At 43.4% G+C, this 21,341-nt stretch overlaps 1 protein-coding gene across 1 annotated transcript in view; it reads right to left on the minus strand.

Annotated features, from left to right (window-relative positions):
* Nucleotides 1–13,637, minus strand: part of MINDY4B (MINDY family member 4B) — a 30,631-nt gene extending 16,994 nt beyond the window's left edge. Inside the window, exons 1-6 of the mRNA XM_031676922.2 lie at nucleotides 13,552–13,637; nucleotides 13,287–13,314; nucleotides 11,378–11,539; nucleotides 3,549–3,668; nucleotides 2,748–2,839; nucleotides 384–549 (exon numbers count right to left, since the gene is read on the minus strand). Of these exons, the coding sequence (XP_031532782.2) occupies nucleotides 384–549; nucleotides 2,748–2,839; nucleotides 3,549–3,668; nucleotides 11,378–11,386 (387 nt within the window). The 5' untranslated portion in view covers nucleotides 11,387–11,539; nucleotides 13,287–13,314; nucleotides 13,552–13,637. The remainder of the gene's footprint in view (nucleotides 1–383; nucleotides 550–2,747; nucleotides 2,840–3,548; nucleotides 3,669–11,377; nucleotides 11,540–13,286; nucleotides 13,315–13,551) is intronic.
* Nucleotides 13,638–21,341: the final 7,704 nt, after the last annotated feature.

Genomic DNA, 21,341 nt, shown 5'->3' on the forward strand with positions numbered 1-21,341 from the left:
ATGCTGTATAATATATCCTTGTAGCTAATTTTATACATAATAGTTTGTACCTCTTAATCCCCTGCCCCTGTATTCCCCCTCCTCCTTCTCTCTCCCCACCGGTAACCACTAGTTTGTTCTCTGTATCTGTGAGTCTGCTGCTTTTTTTGTTGGGTATTGGATATTCTTCATCGTGAATTCTGGAAGGAGAAATTTACAGCAGGCATCTTCATTTTGGCTGCTTGGATTACTTATGCCTCTTTGGCAGGTGTCTCTGGCCACATCAGACACATCACGAAGGTCCGCCCGGGGGCACCAGTGGGGCTTCTACTTCCACAGTGAGTCTTGTACTCACCCAGGCCTAATGGCCCTTTATCTGGCAGGACAGGCAGGGGTCCACTCACCCGTTCAGTGAAGCCATCCCCAGAGTAGTCAGGAGTCAGGGCGACATAAGTCTCCTCGGTGACAAGGCAGACGGTGGCTTTCTGAGCTGCTCCTGCCGCCCACAGAACGCCAGCGAGCGTGGCAGCCAGGGCGTGCCCCTGTTCCTGCTTGCTTATTGCACACAAACTACAGCGCAGAAGAAAGGTAGGAGCGCACTACAGTGAACGTGACCGGGCCCAGGCCTCCACTTTCACGGACCTTCTGAGTGCAGCGTGGGTCTGTTTGGTTCTTTCATCAACCTACACAGTGAGGATGTCAGGGAGTGCCCCGTCCTCTCTGCTGGCGCTGGAACTGGTCCTCACCCAGCATGTCTTTCCCCTGGGTTCTTGGCCCACCTCACCCTGTGCATTACCATCCCCACTGAATCCAGACACCGTTCTCTCTCCTGAACTCCAGCAGGGCTCTGCCCAAACTTCTTAACCCAACAACACAGGCCCTTCCCAAGCACAACTCCAGACAATCAGGTTTGCATTTTGCAGACCATCTGCCCCAGAGAGACCTGTCCCCTGAACATATTTTCCGCATTCCACCCCCATGCTTTTACTCTTGCACTTGTCTGTCTTTAATATGCATGTCACGTCCTTCCTTTCTGCCGATCACACCCCGCGCATCGTTTGAGGTCTCCCTCAGGTTGCCCTTAGTCACCTGCAGCTTACACTCACCCGGCACTCACTATGCCCAGCATTGTTCTAAGCGCCTAACACACAGCACCTCATTTAATCCACAGCAACCTTTGTGGTGGATACTAGTGTCGCTCCCGTTTTAGCAGTGAGGAAAGTAAGAGAGGTTGAGTAATTTGCCCCTGGTCACTCACCCTTGGAGTGCTAGAGCAGGGGTTTGAATGCAGACAGTCTGCCTCCTGACTGTTCTTAACCCCTAGATCCCATTGAATAATCCCTGGTGGTCAGACTTCCCCAGAAATGGGAGCCAATCTTCACATCACAGACCTCTCCTAGGCTCATTTCTAAGTGTTTCACATTGACAACTGCTGTCATGAGACACATGATAGAGGTTAATTAATTAATGAACTCAGCAATGACTTACAGACTCCACCTAGCTCTGCGGTGATACAGAGATGAGTAATGAGAGCCTCCTACTCCAAAACCCTAGTACAAGGTAGAATGAGACTAAAACAAAGTGCTGTGAGACCACAGATGAAGGAGAGAGAGCTTGTGACCTGGAAGGTTCAGGAAGGCTTCATGGAGCAGGTGGATAGTAGCAGTGACTTACTGCCGTTGGTTTAGTACTTGCCATGTGCCAGCTACTGTGCTGAATGCTTCATGTTTGTGTAGCAAGTGTTGTGTCTGTTCCATCTAGGTTCCCTGGGACCCCGTTTCCCCAGTTGGTGGACATGTCCTCCCCCTGCCTTATACGTCCTGCTGCTAGTGGCTCCGACTCTTCCACTTTCTCCGAAAAACTGGAGCCACGTTACCTGGAAGTGACTGGGAGTTATTCCCATAGGATGGCCCACAGCGGATGCCTGACTGGGCTGGGAGGTGAAAAGGCCCCGCCCTCTTATCTGCAGCTGGGGCAAGTACCCCCAGAGGTCCTATGGACCAGGCCGAGACTAGACATCACAGGCAACCACATTCTTCCTTCCTAGCCTGCTTCCCTCTCTCTCTTACAGGTTTCTCCTGAGGGTATTCATTCCCTTAATAAATCACTTGCATAAAGAATTCCCATCTCTGGCTCTGCTCCTAAAGGAACCCGGGAATTTGTGATCTTAGAATAGATTAGACACTTAGTTTCTGTTTTGGGTGAGAACTTATCCTGCCTGAGGGAGGTAGATGCCTTTTAATTATCTGTTTCCTCTAATATCGAGCATAGAGCCTTGTGCATTGAGGGGTATGTTAACTTCCAAGAACAAAATAATTTGAGCTGATTTTTTAAATAGGAAGCTACCACTGTACTTTGTCAGCCTCGTTAAATAGGAGGATGACTCCTTCTTTTATGTATTAGGTTTTTCATCTCCCCTTCTGCTCCCTCTCTGGAGTGGTTAGGTTGGGGCTTCCCGTCGAATGCTGTTGAGTAAGCCCTGCTGACGGCCTGGCACATCTTTGACCTGTCAGGGTGGTTTGCAGCAGAGCATAAAAACGGTCAGCGTTACTCCTGCAACTGAGCATAGAGAGGGACTCTGGGAGAGCCTCCCCCTGAACCACCTCCATCAGGAAATCCAGTCCCTGGAGAGTACCAGAGCTAATTCTGTCTTAGGAGGCAAGTCCCCTCCCTGAGGCCACCCGGGGGATTTCCCTTAGTGATTTTTAGCTGATGAAGGTTCTCGTGAAATGGGGAATTCTTTCAAGTACTCCTCATAGGCCTCTTACCTGAGCAAGTTACTGTCTTTTCCCTTCCTTGTAAACAACAAGTACCTAATGATGGATCCTTGTATGGCCATCTGAATGCTCCGGGCACCTCCCTGGAATGGAGAGGGTGAACAGTGAGGCGTGACAATTGTAGTGGGACCCTCGGGACCCATTATTACCAAAGAGAACTCTTGGAAATGGATGTCATTATTTATTCTTCTCTGCAGCCTTTTTCCTGCGGGATACAGCCTCCCCAAGGCTGGGTGAGGGACCCCGTAATCTACATGGGTCTCCTTCCCCGTGGGCTGGGGCCGGGGGTCATGACCAGGCCAGAATTAGCAATTACTAGCTTCTTGGTGGAGCCTTGTAGATGGGCACCCGGGGAAATCTGTCGTCCTCTACCCTACCCTCACTGGGCCCTGCCTCACATCCCACTTTTAGATTTGCAGGAGGTAAGGAACTAGTTGGCTGGCTCTTGACATTCTGTGTGACTGGTGATCAGTGCTATGAATTACTGAGATTTTAGACAAATGAGAAGGAAATTCCTAGATCTCTTCCTGCTCCTAAATTCTTAGGGATGCTTAGGACTTGGAGAGAAGAACCAGGAAAACCCAGAATTGGGAAGAGGGTGGAGAGGAGTTCGAGACTTTGGTACATCCTAGATAGTATGCTATAATTATAAATAGCCTATTACCATTTAAGATTAAATTTTAAAGATGTTTCCACATGTGATTATAATTGAAACATGCATTCATAGGGGGAGGATGGAAGGAAACAGAGAGTGTGGGGTGAGGATTTTAAAAAATTATCACCTGCTATTACCTTTCCCACTTCCAAAGCGAAAGCCAGGTCAGAAAAAGGATCGTGAAACCTGAAATAGGCCTTTGTCCAGTCACAGCTGAAAACCTGGACTGTGTTTCCAAAGAGACTCTGGCGCAGTTTCTGAAATGAGGGGAAATAAATGGTTCAGACAAAGATAAATCTTCCTAGACACAGTCTTCATCAAACAGCCTTAAGCAAGGTGGTGAGCTCCTGGAGGTGGGCCTGTCCCCTTCCTCGGGCCAGGTTTGCATATTACTCTGTCCCCGATTATAACCATCCAGTCCTGTGCAAGAGGTTCGCATCAGGTTCTCTTAGGACATTGTATCCTGAAGGCTCAGAGTGTCAACCCTGCACCCTGTTGTCCCCATCTGGGTTTTGTCCCCGTGTCTGTCTCACCTTCCATTGCCATCCCCCTTCCCTGTTCACCTTGGCCGTCCACGAGGGGCTGCTGCTGTGTCCTTAGGCCTCTCGGCCCTTTGGCCATGATTCTGTCACCCCTATGCTCCCAGCTTTAGGTCTGTCTTTCTTGCTCCAGAAAAAAGGAAGAGGCAGGACTCTGTGACTCTAGCCTGAGTGCCATCGGGGTGTAAACAATATCAAACAAGCCTCTCCGCCCTTTGCCCTAGAGTCTCTACAGCATGTTGAAATTGGAGAGGATCTTTTAGAAATATCAGGAAACTGGGTACAAGCATTTGTAAACCAAACACATGACAGAAAGGGAATCCCTTTATGATCAGAGACGTAGTAGTAATGGCATGTGCTAGGTCTGTGTGGGGTACAGATACGGAAAGCGTCTAATACCTCACAACTGTGTACAAGACAGGACTAGAAATGCCAGAAGAAGTGCCATGAGAGAAGAGAGGAAGGAGAGAGAACTTCTGACCGAAGGAGTCAGGAAGTCTTCCTGGAAGAGGTGGCATTTGAACTAGGCTGGCAAATGGCATCTCGCATTTATTGAGCATTTTCAACACACCAGGCACTGGGCTAAGTGCTTTGTATTCAGTGTGTTAATTTAATTATTTGAGGAAATACTGTTATTATCCTCCTTTTACAGGAAAGTGTTTGCCTAAGGAGAAGCCGAGCTGGGAATTGCACCCATTCTAACACCACTCCCCCCACCTCCCCAACTTTAATCCTGTATGTGCTGCTCTCATTTTTGTGTGCTGATCATCACTGAATTAATATTTCTCATTGGCTTGGGCCATTCTTTTATAATTAAGAAAACATGTATTTATAACACTTACTTGTAAGGACACCTTACATCATGTCCTTAAATGGGAATCAAAATCACTTACTTGTCATACATGATCCAAAAACATATAATGGAAATAAAATGATGTTACTGAATTTCGATAGAAACCATTGCCTAGTAAAGCTCGGACTGAGCCCTGCATTCCTTTGAATTGAAAAGAGAGGAAGAAGTGTTAGAGAGGTGTGAACGTGTGCTGTCCCTCACCTGGTCTTCTCCCCGGCCTGCCAGAGTGGAGAAGGGGGTAACTTTCCCATGAGGTAACTCAGTGGTAATGTTACTGCCGTATCTCCCAAAGCATCCCGTGCTCCAGCACAGGCACACATCCCATAGTGGGATAGACCACACAGTGGCCTATTGCCTGTAAAGGAGGGGAGGCTGGACAGAGAGGAAGATCTACAGACAGACACACACAATACTGGGTATGCAGGGACGGTGAGTAGTTCAGTAGGGCTAGAACACTCGTGTGTGTGTGTGTGCGCGCGCGTGTGCTGGGGCCACAGGGCAGAAAGTAAGTGGCAACTAAGACTGGAAAGTCCCTTAGGTCTGATCCTGGAGGCTCTGAATATCACATTCAGGCATTTAGAGCCAGTTGAAGAGTGTGGATAAGAGAAACGTGGGACCCAACTGGTCCAGAGCCAGGGTACCTCTTCCCAGCTGTGCACCAAACCGGCTCTAATGGTTTCCGAGAAGGACAGATGAAGGAGAAGCACGCATCTGTCAGACCAAGGTCTGATTCTATGGCTGGAGTTTATTTCCCGGCCACCTCTGCTCTCACCCTCAAAAGAAAAAATTGAGAAATAGAGACAGGAGTATTTCAGAGTGAGCCAGACCCCAGAATTGCACTTAAAAAATGATCTGTCCTGGGTCTATCAAGGAGAGGGAGCGGAAGGCACAAAGACTGCTCTTGGAAGACACAAACTCAGTGTGCATATAACCACAGAGGGCCACCAGCCCAGGACATCCCCAGCAGAGACTGAATGTGAATGGAAAGTGTTTCCCTGACGTCAAGACTGCACGACGCAGAAGAAAGACTCCAACTCCAGGGTTGAGAAACCCCCATTCTGCTCCCTATGGACCAGATGAACTGGGGCAGATTGCCAAACCTCTCGAAAACTTTCTTTTGGCTCATCCTCAAATGGTGATAGCCCTCACTTAGTCCCCATCACAGCTATCACTGAGAGAGAAATATGGAAAAGATTTTGGGAACCGGAAGTCCTGAGCAAATGCAGTGCTATTACCTTTGTGACAACCCAGCCTGTCTATGCTGGAACATCTCACACCAAATGAAGGGGAAAAAGATGGAAAAAGACCAGAGACTGACAGAAATAAGGGAGGAGAAGCTGTGTATAATGTGAGAGATTAAGACTGTTGTGACTAAGAAATCTTCAAACTCATCTGCAAGTCAAACCAAACTCCTGTTTCTCTTGCTGGCTGCCACCTCCAACTTAGGGGGCGTTGCCGTCCAGATGCACCTCAGGGTGGCCTAGAACAGAGGGGTTGCAGGCCTCTCTGGCCAGCGGGACAACAAAGATGACTCATCTTATACCTACGTAACGTTGATTTTCATATCGATATAATTTATAGCAAGATGAACCTGACACACAGTGATACACATGTGTTGTTGTGCTGCCTGGTAACTAGACACAAATGGTAAATGGTCCTAATAAACGATGGTAATGATCATTAGTATTTAACACAAGCAAGCACAGTTTGTAGTTGTCTCTCTTCACTTTGTCAGTTTTCCAGGATTTGTGACGAATACCTCTCCTTCCTGATTGCTGTGATGATGATAATGGTGATGACCATTCTCTCTGTCTACCTCTCTCTCTTTCACATACACACATATACATACACACCCAGGTCCTGGATCATTCTTTTTTTTTATTTTAATTTTTAAATTTTAATCAAAAATTTTTGGAGAGGGAGGTAATTAGGTTTATTTGTTTATTTGTTTTTTTTTAATGGAGGTACTGGGGGATTGAACCAAGGACCTCAGGCATGCTAAGCATGTCACCCCCCAAACGGTAAAGACCTGTGTTCTTGTCACACCCAAAAAATAAGTTTACAGTTGGGACATGGTACGTTGTGTAGCAAAAGATTTTAAAATATTTATTTATAAAGAAAGGAAAAGTACACCCCCAAGAACGGGAGGCAGGCTGATCCCAGAGAGGAAAAGTCGTAGTTTTTGTCTCCCCTTTCTCTTACACCCTCCCTTAGAGGTGGTCTTTTGATTGACAGCTCTTGTCCTTGGAATGCTTAGTTGTGTTTGTCCCCTTTGTGCATGTCCTTACCCATGATGTATGCAGAAAAACCCATGGCTGGGTGGGGACCTAAACTGCAGTGTTAATTATCATACAATGAACAGTGGGGTCATGTCTGGTTAAGTTGTGGCTGTCAGGTTCTAACCGGTTTCTTGGTGGTACTCATTTAGAAGAAGTAAAGACCCTTTGTGCTGGAGTCAGGTACAATGTCATCTCCCAGACCATCCTCCCTCTTTTCCACCTATCTGCCCAGTGCTCCCACTTATCTAGCTCCCTAACAGGCATGGACTCTCACACTGAGCTATACCCTCCCCCCAAGTCCTGGATCATTCTTCCCAGCAAGTTTAATTTCCTTACCCTGACTGCCTTGTCCCTTGTCCCTGGGCTTAGAGTTTCCCTGTGACCCCCGCTCCCCACCCCCGTCCAGTCCTCTGCCACATGCTCTCTCCCCTCCAACCGGAGGTAGAATAATTTTCTTTGAAGCTCCTTCCCCACATCTTTTCCTGCTTAGAAATGACTGGACCATCATGAAATAAGAGATGTGAGGATTAGTCCTAAGAAGAGATTTCTGTCCTAGCCCATCAAGTAGAGCGGCCGTCTCTTGGCTTGAACATGTTCGGATTTCTTAGAATCTGGTACAGTATCTGATACACAGTAGGCCTGCAAGAAGTATTTGTTGAATTTTAAAAAATCTAATTCAGCCCCTTCATTTTACAGTTCAAGGACTTGATACGTATTCAGTAAATGGTAGTGCCGGGACCCCAAAGCAAGCCTTTCAGCAGGTCCCCACAGGAAACAGATGGCACTCAAGTCAGGATAATTAACTGGAGGAAAGTTTAATTCAGGGACCATTTACAAGGATATGGGCTGCATGTGGCTACTGCAGGGTCCCAGGGCTAGTGAGAGTGAGAAGTCATAGCATCCGGTGGATCTGGGGAGCCAGGGGAAGGAGAGAGAGGCCTGGGGCGAGGACTGCCATCCAGGGAGACGATTCGGGCAGCTTTGCACCACCTGACTTCATTCCCTTCCTTCCCTCCAGTCTCCCTCCGGGGCTCCCACTGGTCAAACACAACAGGGAGTCAGAGGAGGGAGCCCTGTTGATGGAGGGACCACAAGTCAGTCTGCTGGGCAGAAAGCTGGGTGGAGAGGGTAGCAAGTGATTTTGCAGGGGCACTCGGGTGATACACGCTACCTCATACAGAGATGCCTTTCTCGGGGATTGTCCAGAAGCAGTGAATTAATTAATTAAATGTCCACCGAGGCCCATCTATCAGTCAGACCCTATGCTGGGGGCACCAGGCTGTACTTCCTGCTCCCTCAAAGCCACCCCGCTGCCTGCTATCCTCTGTTATAACGTCGTTCACCTGGGTGTCCCCCAAAGTATTTTCATCTCCCAGTATTGCAGTTCTAATGTGATCCTACTGGGTTGTATTGCAACTATACTGGAGGTATGTTTATTGGCTGCTGATAAAAGAGGCTACAGGAATGTGTTCCAGGCTGGGTCCTGGAGAAGGGCCTGGTTGTGGAGGAGGAAGGCGAATTGCCGCTGGGGTGAAGAACGGCAGCTGGGGGCGTGGGGCTGTGGGAGAGTCCAGAGGAGGATGCTCACCTTGGCCGTCATTCATGACACCACACACACTGTAAGATGGGAGGCTGTGGTATTAGAAATAGGGCAACCAAAGGTGAGAAACAGGAGAGCTGGGGAGAGCAAAGCGGCATGCAGTGCTTCACCGAACCCCTACTTTCTCAGCAGATTTCAAGCAAAGAATGTGTGCCAATGTCAGAAAATCCCACATATCCCAGTCTCAAATGGAGGTGGGAAATGAAAACAGTAGAATGCAACAAAAGGCATTCTCATATGAGTATTGGGATCCGATCGCTCCAGGTGGCTGCACTGCCCAGATGTCAATTAGAATTGGTCAAGCTTCCAAACCACCTCCCTGAACATACGGATTCAGAATCCCAAGGCTATCATCTTAAAATCCCAGGGTGCGTTTAATTAATGCTACTGCTATTTAAAAGACACACTATCATCTGGTTCTCAAAATGAGAATACACCCAAATTGGTTTTTTTAAAAAGAAAAATCAATTCTGTCTACTTCTGGGACTTCCTTAACACTCCATCAAGTCTGATTCTTTTGTCTTCCAGCCTTTCCAAAGGGAGAGGATTATCCTGGAAAAGTCACCGAGGTGGTCAACAGTGGCCTCACATCTGTGTTTGCAGACAAATGAGAGAATTCAGACCCGGACTCTCCTGCCTCCACAATATAGAGTGAAACTAGAAGACTTTGGAAACACTGGTGAGTGCTTTCTCCTCCCCTATTTTTAAAATGTGTAATGGTGTTTTTGAAAATAGATTGTTCATTCACATGGTTCAAAATCCAAAGGGCACAAAAAGCTATGTTGAGAAGACTCCTTCCCACCCAGGTCTCTTGCCCCTGCCCCTCCCCTCACTGTGACAGCTTAGGACGTCTTCTGGAATTTCTGCATGCATGCACAGGCAAATACAGTACCAATGTGGAATCACAGTTTTCTCTATTTTTCATAAAAAAGGTAGCCTATTTCCTGGTATGTGCATATTTTAAAATGACATTCTCCATAGAAATTCATTTGTGACCAGTAATACTTTTTAACTAAAGATTGTTCATTAAAAATCATATCCTGCACAGTAAAATACAGATGTAGTTGGCCCCCTATATCTGTGGATACGGACGGCTGGTGGTACTAGGCCATTTTATATAAGAGAATTGAGCCTTGGTAGATTTTGATTTCCACTGGGGTTTCCTGAAACCAATCCCCTGCGCATATTGAGGGATGATTGTAGTCGCCCTAACTTCTGTTTCTGTAGCGCAGTGTAGGCAGACCAGCCTCTGAGAGTAGAGGCTCTAACAGGATTATTAATTAGCTGTCTCCATTACCCAAAAGGAGAGCGATGACACGGTATGTAAGACACAAGTTAAGGCACCGTGCAAGGTACAATGCAGCAGCTCGTGAGAGCCCTGCCGACCTGTCTTCCTGTGACATCTGGCATTTGAGCAAAAGAGGGAAGGAAGATTGAGGCAGAAAGTTCTATGATGATGAGAAAGAGCAAGTGAGCCTCCCAGCACATCTGAATTGCAACCATGACCGTGGAGAGAGTTGCTCCGCGAGGCCTGTGAGGCTCTGCGTGAAGTATGAGGGCTGTAATCCCTGTATGTGATGGAGCCCCACCCGGGGAGCCCAAAGAATGCTGTACTGAAGGTTGCAAATACCACGGTCAGGGCCAGCCTGGCCTCTGAGCTAGAAAAGCAGATGGAGACTGTGAGGTTTCCCCGGAAGGAGGTCCAAACCCCACTCTTCGTCTCCCCAGGGACCCTGTGTGCCGGGCGCAGACCGCAGGACTTCACATCCCTGGCGGGCCTGACTGCAGGCTGAGCCCAGGTGCCCAGGCTGGTCCTGGGTGGTTTCTGCAAGAGCCCCATGAGTAGGGCAGCACGTCCTCAGGAAGGAAGTGCTTCTTCCAACTTTCGTTCTTACGGCCTTGAGTAGAGGTCTCTGCCTAAGGCTCTAGAATGGGGAAATGGGGTGGATGTGGGGAAATTGTTCTGAGAAGCTCTGATTTTTCACTATGATCGAAAGAGCTGTATTGGAAGACAATCCAATTGTAAGGATCTCTCAGCCTAGCTGGTACTGTTTCCCTGGCTCAGCTTCCTTGGTTCCTAGTCCCACCTCTTTGACCATGACAGCTGGTCCTTTGGATGTTTGCTAAGGCATTGCCCCCAGGCCAGGTCAAGTTTCAAATTGAGGAAGTGGGCCCTGGGAACAGGACCTTCCAGATCCCCTTGGATTCTCACATATCATGTTCTTTTCAAATCTGCATATTAGTTTGCAGCCCCAGAAAACATTTCTTTCTTGAGATCATCTCTTTGCCCCAGGACTGGGCCTGGCACAGCTCCCCCAACCTCTCTCCCTCCCGCCCACACAGGATGGAGTCCTGTATCCACATCTACTTGGTCTTACACTCCCTGTCTGCCTGTCGACCTTTTATGGTGAATGATTCCAATTTAACTCCCTCTCTCTCTCAAATTTTTAACTGTCAAACTGAAGAAGCAAATAGAGACTCTCAGAGTTTGGGAAGAAATGACAGTAGTATTGCCCGTGTCCTTGCAAAATACCATCAATAAGTCATTTTAATTATATTCTCCTTTTACCAGTAACAATCGTCTGTAGTCTTATCTTCCATAATACTCTCACATGACAGCAGATAAGATTCCCCAGCCTTGTTGTTTGGGGAAGATTACGTTTCGTTTCATGTTTAATTGACAAGCTATACTTACCGTGGCCATTGCTCGGGAGATAGGAAGGCCGCCCGATTTTGAAGAGATGATGGAGGGTTTGGGAATAGAACAAAGGCTACTTGATGGCAAATGTCCTTGTCCTTTTGGCTGAGGTAGTCCTGTTCCGCCCTCGGTTTCACCGGCAGATATATGGCTGCCTTCCTGATGTTGTGTAAAATGCCACCACCGAAAAACAAAGCCAACAGACCTGGTGATGACCTTTTTTCTCTTTTCTCTCTGAATTATCAGTGTTCAGAAAATGTTGTCTCCCTTTTAAAGATGTCTGAAAATTGTCATAAATAGCAATAAAAGAGGCAAAAGAATCCCAGGGTCTGTGTCAAAGGGGTATGTGACTCGGAGAGGCTCACTGTAGCTATGGAAACATAATTAATGCTATCAAGACCTTGACTTGAAATTATGTTTATAGAAGAATGTAAATGTCACTGTCTCTTGTTTTGAGAAGACAACATTTTATAAACAATGAATGAATCTTTCCAGTTTATGCGAAGCATTTCTCATTTTGTCAACTGGCCAATAAAGTCAGGTTACCACTTTTTAATTCCTTCTTATTCCTGTTCCCCAACAAATGAGAATAATAATTTTCTTCTTTAAAAAAAATCCACCCCCCCCAAAAAAATAAAATCCACCCCCTACCTTTAAGAAGAAAATCAGAACACTGGAATTTGACACAACATTGTAAAATGATTATAAATCAATAAAAAATGTTAAAAAAAATAAAAACTAAAAAAAAAGAAGAAAATCAATTTTTACTTTTCTTAACTGATTCTTACAGCATTTAAATATAAGTCAGCATCAATTCTTCTCCCAATTTGCTTAATTTCTATCCTAATGTCATGAAACAAACTTGCCCTATTGGTAGCTGAAACATGAAGGAAACTGCCTTCTTTCTTGTTCTGTATTCATAGAGGCTAAAATGCATTCTTATCTCAGAAACACAGCATCCAAGTCACAGACTACTGATGGGATAAGATGTGTTTTGTAAATTACGTGGAAAATCTTTACATTTGTGGCAGTGAGTTCCCCCCACCTTGTGTAAAGCGTAACTTGACATTTATTCTTTTCCTTACAAAAGTTGTTTTATCTTTTGACTATTTCTATTCCCCTAAATGGTAGCTAGGTCCACTGAATACTTCCGGGACTAAAATAGAAGTATTATCTCCCTGATTCTAATGTAGACTGGCTAGGAGAGTTTCAGCAGAAATAATAAGGCTTTTGATCACAGGTTACTTGGAGCAAGATGCGTTAGTGTTGTAGTTAAAATATGCATAATTCGATTGTTTGATCATATCATATATTAGTACCAGGAAAATCACCTTAGTATTTTGTGCTGTTTGTTCAGTGATTGAATTGATATCTGAAATAGAAAGTCCATTACCTTCTAACCTTTTCAGGTTACATGAGAGAAAAACAGTTTTCATCTTAATATTGTATGACAGATTTTGCAATACCTTTTAACATTTGAATTCAGTCATCTTTCCCTTATTTGAAGATGGTAAAGGTAAACAGTTTTTCGGAAGCAGAATCTAGATGATATCTCTGTTCAGAACTACTTTTCTTGGGATCATTGAAACATTTGGAGGTCAGAATCTAGTGTTATCTCAGGGGTGTAGGAACTCTAGATTCTCATGTTACCTTTATTTCTAAAATAATAACCATATGGTACTTTTAATGATGAAAAGTAGCTCTTAAAAGTAGGCAGAGATTTTTATGAAGAAAGCAAGCAGAAGAAAAGATCTTCAACAGGCTTTCAGTTTTATGTTTTCACATATTAAATGCTGGGTGCCTGAGTGACATTATGTGCACAGAATAAATGCAGATCATGCTCTTAATGTGATTGTTTGAAGAAGCAACTAGAGGAAAACATGCAGGCTTTGAGAAAAGTAATTACCTGAGAAGTTGTGTTATTGGCTCCCAACCTGGAAATGAAAGAGAAAACATCAAGAAAACGACTCACTCTGTTCAACCCTTATATCCTCAGACCTCCTCAGCCTCAGCCTTGCTAGGGATGTCTCTTTCTGCAAATAGTTATACCTGAAGCATTTTAAATGTAAATCTATCTTGGAAGCTTCTTGCGCGGCCATCGTAAAAGCTGACTACTTCCACACCTGAAATCCCTCAGGTTCTAGAGAAATGAGACAATGAGAGCATCTTACCGGAGACAGCTAAAGATTTCCCTCCATTTGTCAAAAAATGAAATCTTCTTGGTTATCTCCTCTAAATCCAGCTCTTGGGAGCTTTGTTCTTGGTCCGAGGGCTCCATGGCCATTTAGATAATGTAAGGAATTGGATGAAGGAAGTTGTTAAGATGGGAGAGAGAGGGGTCTGCGGTGAAGTGAGATGGTTGGCACCGATGCCCAGGTGAAGCAGCTCCTACTCTAGGACCAGCAAGGAGATCGGATATCACACCACACAGCTGCCGCTCTGGGCTCTCTATAAGTCCCTGTGATCAGATCATGATTAAACTTTCAAAAGAGGTGGAATACGTTCTATTTTTCTTCACCATATAGATGCCATGAATGTTTAATCAAAGACACAGATTTATAAACAAAGGGACTGCAATTACTTACCTGTATCAAATCGACTGGGATAATTTAATTGATGAGAGATATCACGCTGGTGGAATGTGATAGCACCTTATGCTGTGGTGTCTCCTTGGAAATACGTAGTCAGAGGACGAAAGCCATTATGTTGCTATCAAAAAACGATACTGACTCCTGTTGGGTAGGATGTAGGCCAAGGAAGAAACTGGCCAACAGATATTTGATATAGATTTCAGTACACAGAAATCTTATGCAATTTGAAAGGGGATTGGTTTAATTTGGTTCAGGGAGAAATTTAAAAGTATGTCTCTGCCTATTAGCTGAATGAATGGTAGCCATACTAACTGGCATAATAAAGAATATTGATAGTTATGAAGGTTAATTTTATGTGTCAACTTGCTAGACTATGGTACCCAGTTTTTGATCAAATAGCAGTCTAGATATTGCTGTGAAGGTATTTTTTAGATGTGATTAACATTTAAATAGCAGATTTTGAGTAGAGCAGATTATTCCTCATAATGTGAGTGAGCCTCGTCCAATCAGTTGCATGCCTTAAGAGAAAAGACTCAGGTCCCACAAGGAAAAGGAAATTGGCCTCCAAACAGCCTTCTGACTCAAGTCTACAACATTAACTCTTCCCTGGGCCTCTAGCCTGCCAGCCTGCCTTGCATTTTTCAGATCTCCCAGCTACTGCTGTCATGTGGCCAATTCCTTAAAATAAATCTCTCTTTGTATACATATATATAGAGAGAGCTCCCTATCCTGTTGGTTCTGTTTCTCTGGAGAACCCTGAGTGGTATCATGGTGTTTATCAAAAACAATTACTGCTTACCAGTAGAAGTGGTCCTGTCTCCTCTGACTTAGTTGAATAGTGAAATTGGACCTCTTCAGCAGGAAGACACTTTGTCTATGACATTTCTGATCATGAGTTTTGTAAAATCCTGGGAAAACTAAGAGATCAAGGCAAAGATTTATGTGGCTTTATTTTGACTAGCATGGTCAGGGCTGAGGGGACTGGTTATATATATTATTATGAAGACCTTGAAACACACAGCAAGTCACCACATCAAACAGAGGTGGATTTAGAAGTGTCCGCAGTTTAGCTTGGGAATGCTCTACCTCCAGTTTCTTAAATTTATTTTTGGTGATTGTTTAACCATTTCATGTTCACAAGTCCTATAAACTTCCACCAGGTTCAGTATTTTTATTGTAGACATAAAAAGCATAAAGAAATCCTTTCTTATTTTCCTCCTCTAACCATAAATCCTCCTTTAAAAAAAGCTTTACTCTGCTTTCCTCTTTATAATTTTATAGTTTAAATGTTGGCATCACTATTTAATATTTTGGGGCACCCCAATCCCCAGTATAGAAAAAAAATTAAAAATTCCTTGATCCTTGCTCTCAAATAATCTAAAAGTGATAAAATGTTTTGGAATTTCCTATGTAGAAAGCCATATTAAAAAATTAATTCTGGATCTGCCATTTAAATAATTTAACAACCCAAAACCAAGAAAGGGGGGTAGCTAACAAAACTATTTATCTTAAGGATCATTATTAAATCTGTATATTTGGGGCAATGTCTGTGTCCTGATTTACAGAAAATTCTGTAGAGGTAGAAGCATATGCCCCAGCAACCAGACAACTTATCAATACACCCTTTTGTTGGGTTCAGTAAAAATATTTTGAGTATTTCCCGTGGGTCAGGCACCTGGAGATGCCAAGGTAAATAAGATGTGGTTCCTGCTCTCTCTAGTGGAGGAAACACACACAGGGAGGGGAAAATGCTGGGAGACAGTGGCTCATGGGACTGTGGGAGCACAGGGGACACATAGGAGAACAGAGTGGTAAGGAGCATGGCCTCTAGGCCCCTGTGGCTTTAGTTTTGAATCACAATTTGACCTCTTACTAGCTGTATGGCCTTGGACAAGTTATTTAACCTCTCTGTGCCTCAGTTTATTCATCTGTGAAATGGGGATAGTGTCATATCTTTCCCATATTGAGACTTCTAAACTATGAAAATGGTGTATCACTCTACTTATGTAGACCTTGTTTATTCTTCTCTTGTTTAATCCTTAAAAGTAGAATCAAATGATATGGTTATTTTATAGACTTCTGCTACATATTGCTAAATTTTATTATTGTTTGTGAACATCCTTTGCCTAGCCTTTCTGACTCCTTTTATTCCTAAGTTGGAATTCATGGTCCCATTCTTTTCAATAAAGAAAGTGCTGTCTTTACTTTCTCACTCTTTTCAGTTAGATGTTGATAAGGGTTCTATAAATGGAAAGGGCTGGTTTCTGGAATATACCAGGAGTTGAGAATGTGATTCAGCAACCACCACTCTCCTGGGCATTTTGTCAACAGACTTAAAAGCAGGAGCCTGAATATAAGACGTAGGGTGGAAAGAAAAGGTGGGATTGAAGGACCCTGGGCCAGATCTGGAGAGATAGGGCAGGGGAGGGGTACAGAAATGCAGAATCTGGGGTTGTACTCTTCACTTTTTAATACCTTTGCTCCCACCCCATGGCACATGAAGTCACCTAAAACTCCTGTCCAAAGACTACCCCTGATGCATCAAAAAGTTGGGACCGAACACGGGGTCTCTTGAAGCAATGGGTCTGCAGCAGCAAAAGGAAAGAGTAACTACGAAGCAGGGGCCGTGGGGGAAGAAGGAAGTTTTGCAGCCATGCAGTGGGGCAGGGGGCGCCGGGGGAGAGCCTGAAATCATTTACCTATAAAGGAAATGCACTACATAAGTGCAAAAGCCTGTGCCTGACTCCACTTAACTTTCTTTATTGATAACTAAAAATAATAATTATACCAATGATTTAATAAGAAAAGCTAGTTTGAATTCAAAACTTGGAAATTAACATGCAAGCCTTTATTGTTATTACCATTTGCTCTAGTTTCCCAGAAAACTATGACTGATCTTTACAGTCATTTACTTAATTCAGCCTTAGAGTCAACTTTGGCTTGCAGGCATTTTGACCAGCTTGCAGAATTATCCCCAACCTTTCTTCTTGCTTTTTTCATATGAGACCAAACAGAAATCCGGAAGCAGAATTTTAGAGCCTTTTGATTTTTCTTCTTAAGCCAAATCTCGTTAGTGTTTAATTAACCTTACCCCTGGAAAGCTCTTCCTTAGGATTAAATTAAATCCTTTATGCTTTAATTATCATTCATTTTCTTTACTTCTTCTTTCTGTGAAGATGGAAATTTCCTGATGATAGTCCTTCCTTAAAGAATTCTACCAATCCATTGGAAACTAGAAGATGGCTAACATATTCCCCTTTTGTTCTTTGGTGGTGTGGTAAGGAAGAGAAAGAGGGCGTCAGGCCCAGGCTCAGATCCTAGGGCTTCCCCCATGGCTGTCACCTTGGACAAGTTATTTAGTTTCTCTGAGCTTTACTTTCTGTATTTCCTTCGACTTACATCATAGAATCATAATGAATATTTCTTATGTGAAAACTTCTAACCTTTAACCAGTGTTTTGCCTCTTACAAATTAAAAATTCTCCTCTGAAAGTTTTACCTTTTCCTGCCTTTCTGTATCTTAGGGGTGGCAACACAGGCCAGGGATAAGCTAGAAGTCTAAAGTCCTAAAGGGTGGTCCTGACTCAGTCCCTCAGTCCCTGGCCGTGTGGTCTTTGGTTGGTCACTTAGTCACTGGTGTGGGCTCCAGTCATCATCTGAAAGGCCTTAAAGACCAGTGTAGTATAATGGGAACTACATATCTGATCTTTGTCCCCAGCTCCTGGCACAGAATTCCTAAAACCCTTGAAATTTCCTGAGTGATGAGGGCGATAGGACCATCTTTTGTTCTACTGAGGCTTCGCTGGGCCCCTAGATGGCTTCAGAACTTTCAGTCCTACCCTCTGATCTCCAGGGAGGGGAGCCAGGCTAGAGATCAAGCTACTCACCTGTAGTCAATGATTAATCAACCATGCCTACGTCATGAAACCTACAGGAAAACCCCTAAACAGTGGAGCTTGCGGAGCTTCCAAGCTGGCAAACATGTCTATGTGCCAGGAGGGTGGCACACCCCAACTCTACTGGGGTCAGAGACTCCTGCGCTCAGGACCCTCCTGTCACCCTATGTACCTCTTCATCTGACTATTTGTATCCTTTATAATAAATTGGTAAGCATAAGTGAAGTATCTTTCTCAGTCCGTGAGCCATTCTAACAAATTGCTGAACCTGTGGAGGGGGTTGTGGGAACCCTCAATTTATAGCTGGTGGCTCTGAAGTATGGATGACCTGATACTTGCTACTGGTGCCTGAAGTGAGAGCAGTCTGGTGAAACCGACAGCCCTTATACCTGTGAAGTCTAACTCTAGGTAGCAAAGAACTGAATTTAATTGCAGGACACCTAGTTGATGTTAGAGAAATAGAAGATTGGTTGGTGTGGGTAGCAAAAACCTCTCATTTGGTGCCAGAAAGAAACTGAGAACCAGCATTCAAAGCACATGTCCTGGAGTCAGATTGGGTGGGAATCTTTGCTTCTCTACTATATTGGTTATCTACTGCTGCATAACAGATTACCACAGACTTAGCTGCTTAAAACAACACCTATTCATTATCTCCCAGTTTCTGCCAGGCAGGAGTCCAGGCTTGGTGGGTCATCCTCTGCTCAGGGTCTCACAAGGCTGCAGTCAAGGTCCTGAGTTCTCATCTAGGCTCAGGATCCTCTTGTAAGTTTATAGAGTTGTTGGCAGAATTCATTTCCTTGTGGCTACAGGAGCTGTTTCTTTAAAACCAAAGGAAAAAGGGCAGTCTCTGCTGCTTCCAAGTCTCTGATCTTGGGAAAGCTAAGCTATTTTAGGAAGGACTAACTTGATGAGGTCAGACCCACCCAGAATAATCTCCTTTTTGATTAACTGTAAGCCAAACTGATTAGGGACCTTAATTACATCTGCAAAATTCTTTCACCTTTGCCATGTAAGGCAACATAATCATGGGAGTGATATCCCACCACTTTTGCCATAGTCTGTTGGCTTTTTCAGATGCTCTCTTTCTTGTGTGAGTTTTGGCAGTTTATGTCTTTCAAGGAATTGGTTAACTTTGTTATCAAATATGTGAGCATTGAGTTGTTTATAGTATTCCTTTATTAGCCTTTTATTTTAATTTTATTTTACTTTTAAATTTATTGAAATATAGTTGATTTCATATTGTGTTAGTTTCAGGTGTACAGCAGAGAGATTCAGTTATATATATATATTCTTTTCCAGATTCTGTTCCATTATAGGTGATTACAAGATATTGAATATAGTTCCCTATGCTATACAGTTAGTCCTTGTTGTTTATCTGTTCTGTATATAGTAGTTAGTATCTGCAAATCTCAAACTCCCAGTTTATCCCTCCACACCCTTCTTTCCCCACTGGTAACCATAAGTTTGTTTTCTATGTCAGTGAATCTGTTTCTGTTTTGTAAATAAGTTCATTTGTGTCTTTTTTTTTTAGATTCTACATATAAATGATATTATGTGGTATTTTCCTTTCTCTTTCTGACTTACTTCACTTAGTGTGACAATCTCCAGGCCCATCCATGTTGCTGCAAATGACATTATTTTATTCTTTTTTATGGCTGAATAGTATTCCTTTGTATAAATATACCACAATTTCTTTATCCAGTCATCTGTCAGTGGACATTTAGGTTGGTTCCATGTCTTGGCTATTGTCAGTAGTGCTGCTATGAACATTGAGGTACATGCATCTTTTTTGCATTAGAGTTCCCTCTGGATATATACCCAGAAGTGGGATTGCTGGATCATATGGTAAGTCTATTTTTAGTTTTTTGCAGAATCTCTATACTATTTTCCCCCTCTTTCATTTTTGATGTTAGTCATTAGCAGCCTCTCTTTTTTATTAGCCTGGCTGGAGGCTTTATTGATTTTATTGATCTCTTCAAAGAACCAGCTTTTTGTTTCGTAGATTTTCTCTATTGATTTCCTGTTTTTAATTTCATTGATTTCTGCTCTAATTTTAGTTATTTATTTTCTTCACCTTACTTTGGATTTGAATTGCTCTTCTTTTTCTAGTTACCTAAGGTGGGAATTCAGATAAATTGATTTTAGATCTTCCTTACTAATACATATATGTATTTTTTTCAATGCTATACATTTCCCTCTAAGCACTGCCTTTGCTGCATTCCACAAATTTTGATAAGTTGTGTTTTATTTTCATTTAGTTTAAAATATTTAACTTTTATCTTGAAATTTCTTCTTTGACCCATGTACTATGTAGAAGTGTGTTATTTAATCTCCACATATTTGGGGATTTCCTAGTTATCTTTTTATTATTGATTTCTGGTTTAATTCCATTGTAGTCTAAGAGTAGACATTGTATAATTTCTATTCTTTTAAATTAGTAAGACTTTGTAACAACCCTAAGAGTTCAGTTGGTCAACCAGGCAGGTGTGTTTTATGGCCCAGAATGTGGCCTATCTTGGTGAATGTTCTGTGTGAGCTTGAGAAGAATATATATTCTATTTGTAGTTGGATGAGATATTCTATATGTCAATTATATCCAGCTGATTGATGGCATTGTCATGACTGACTTTCCATGTACTGGACCTGCCCATTTCTGAGAGAAGGGTGTTGGACGTCTCCAGCTATAATAGTGGATTCATCTGTCTTTCCTTGCAGTTCTATCAGTTTTTACCTCATGAAGTTTGACGCTCTGTTGTTAGGCACATACAGGTTAAGAATTGTTATGTGTTCTTGGAGAATTGACCCCTTTATCATTATGTAATATCCTTCTTTATCGCATATTCTGTTGAAAAGAAGCAAGCCACAAGTCTGCCAACACTCAAGGGGAGGGTATTATACAGAAGTGTATCTTGTTGGGGGGTGACTGTGGGGTGTGTCCATCATATCTAGATACTGGCAGTGATCTTGAGCCAATCATTTCACCTCTCTATGCTTTAGTTTCTACCCTTGAAAAATGGGGATAATAATTTTAATCACCTCTTTGGGTGACTATGAGGATTTATTAATTAATACCCAAGAAGCATTTAAAACAGTAGCACATAGCAGGTGTTCATGACTTTTAGCAGCTTCCCTTCAAAATAGGGACAGCAATTTCTGCCTGGTTGACCTCTTAGAGTTGTTACAAAGCTCAGCAAGAATACAAATCTATGTTAACTGAAAAGCACCACACAAATGGGGGTGGGTTATTGTTTCAGAGTTTGCCGTCTTCATTCTTTTAATAAATGTCACTTTTCGACTATTTACCTTTGATTGCACAATGACATAACCGTCTGTTTACATTTGTTGATGGAAGGAAGTGAAGGCTCTGCATCTATTCATCACGTTGGTGCTGTACCTCTGCCTGCTGAAATATTTTCTGCTGTGTTTTAGAGGCTGCTTAGGCAATAGAAAGGTCATGGGGCAGCAAGTTGAGATA

This window comes from Vicugna pacos, chromosome 1 (assembly GCF_048564905.1).
Source record: "Vicugna pacos chromosome 1, VicPac4, whole genome shotgun sequence".
NCBI lineage: Eukaryota > Metazoa > Chordata > Mammalia > Artiodactyla > Camelidae > Vicugna > Vicugna pacos.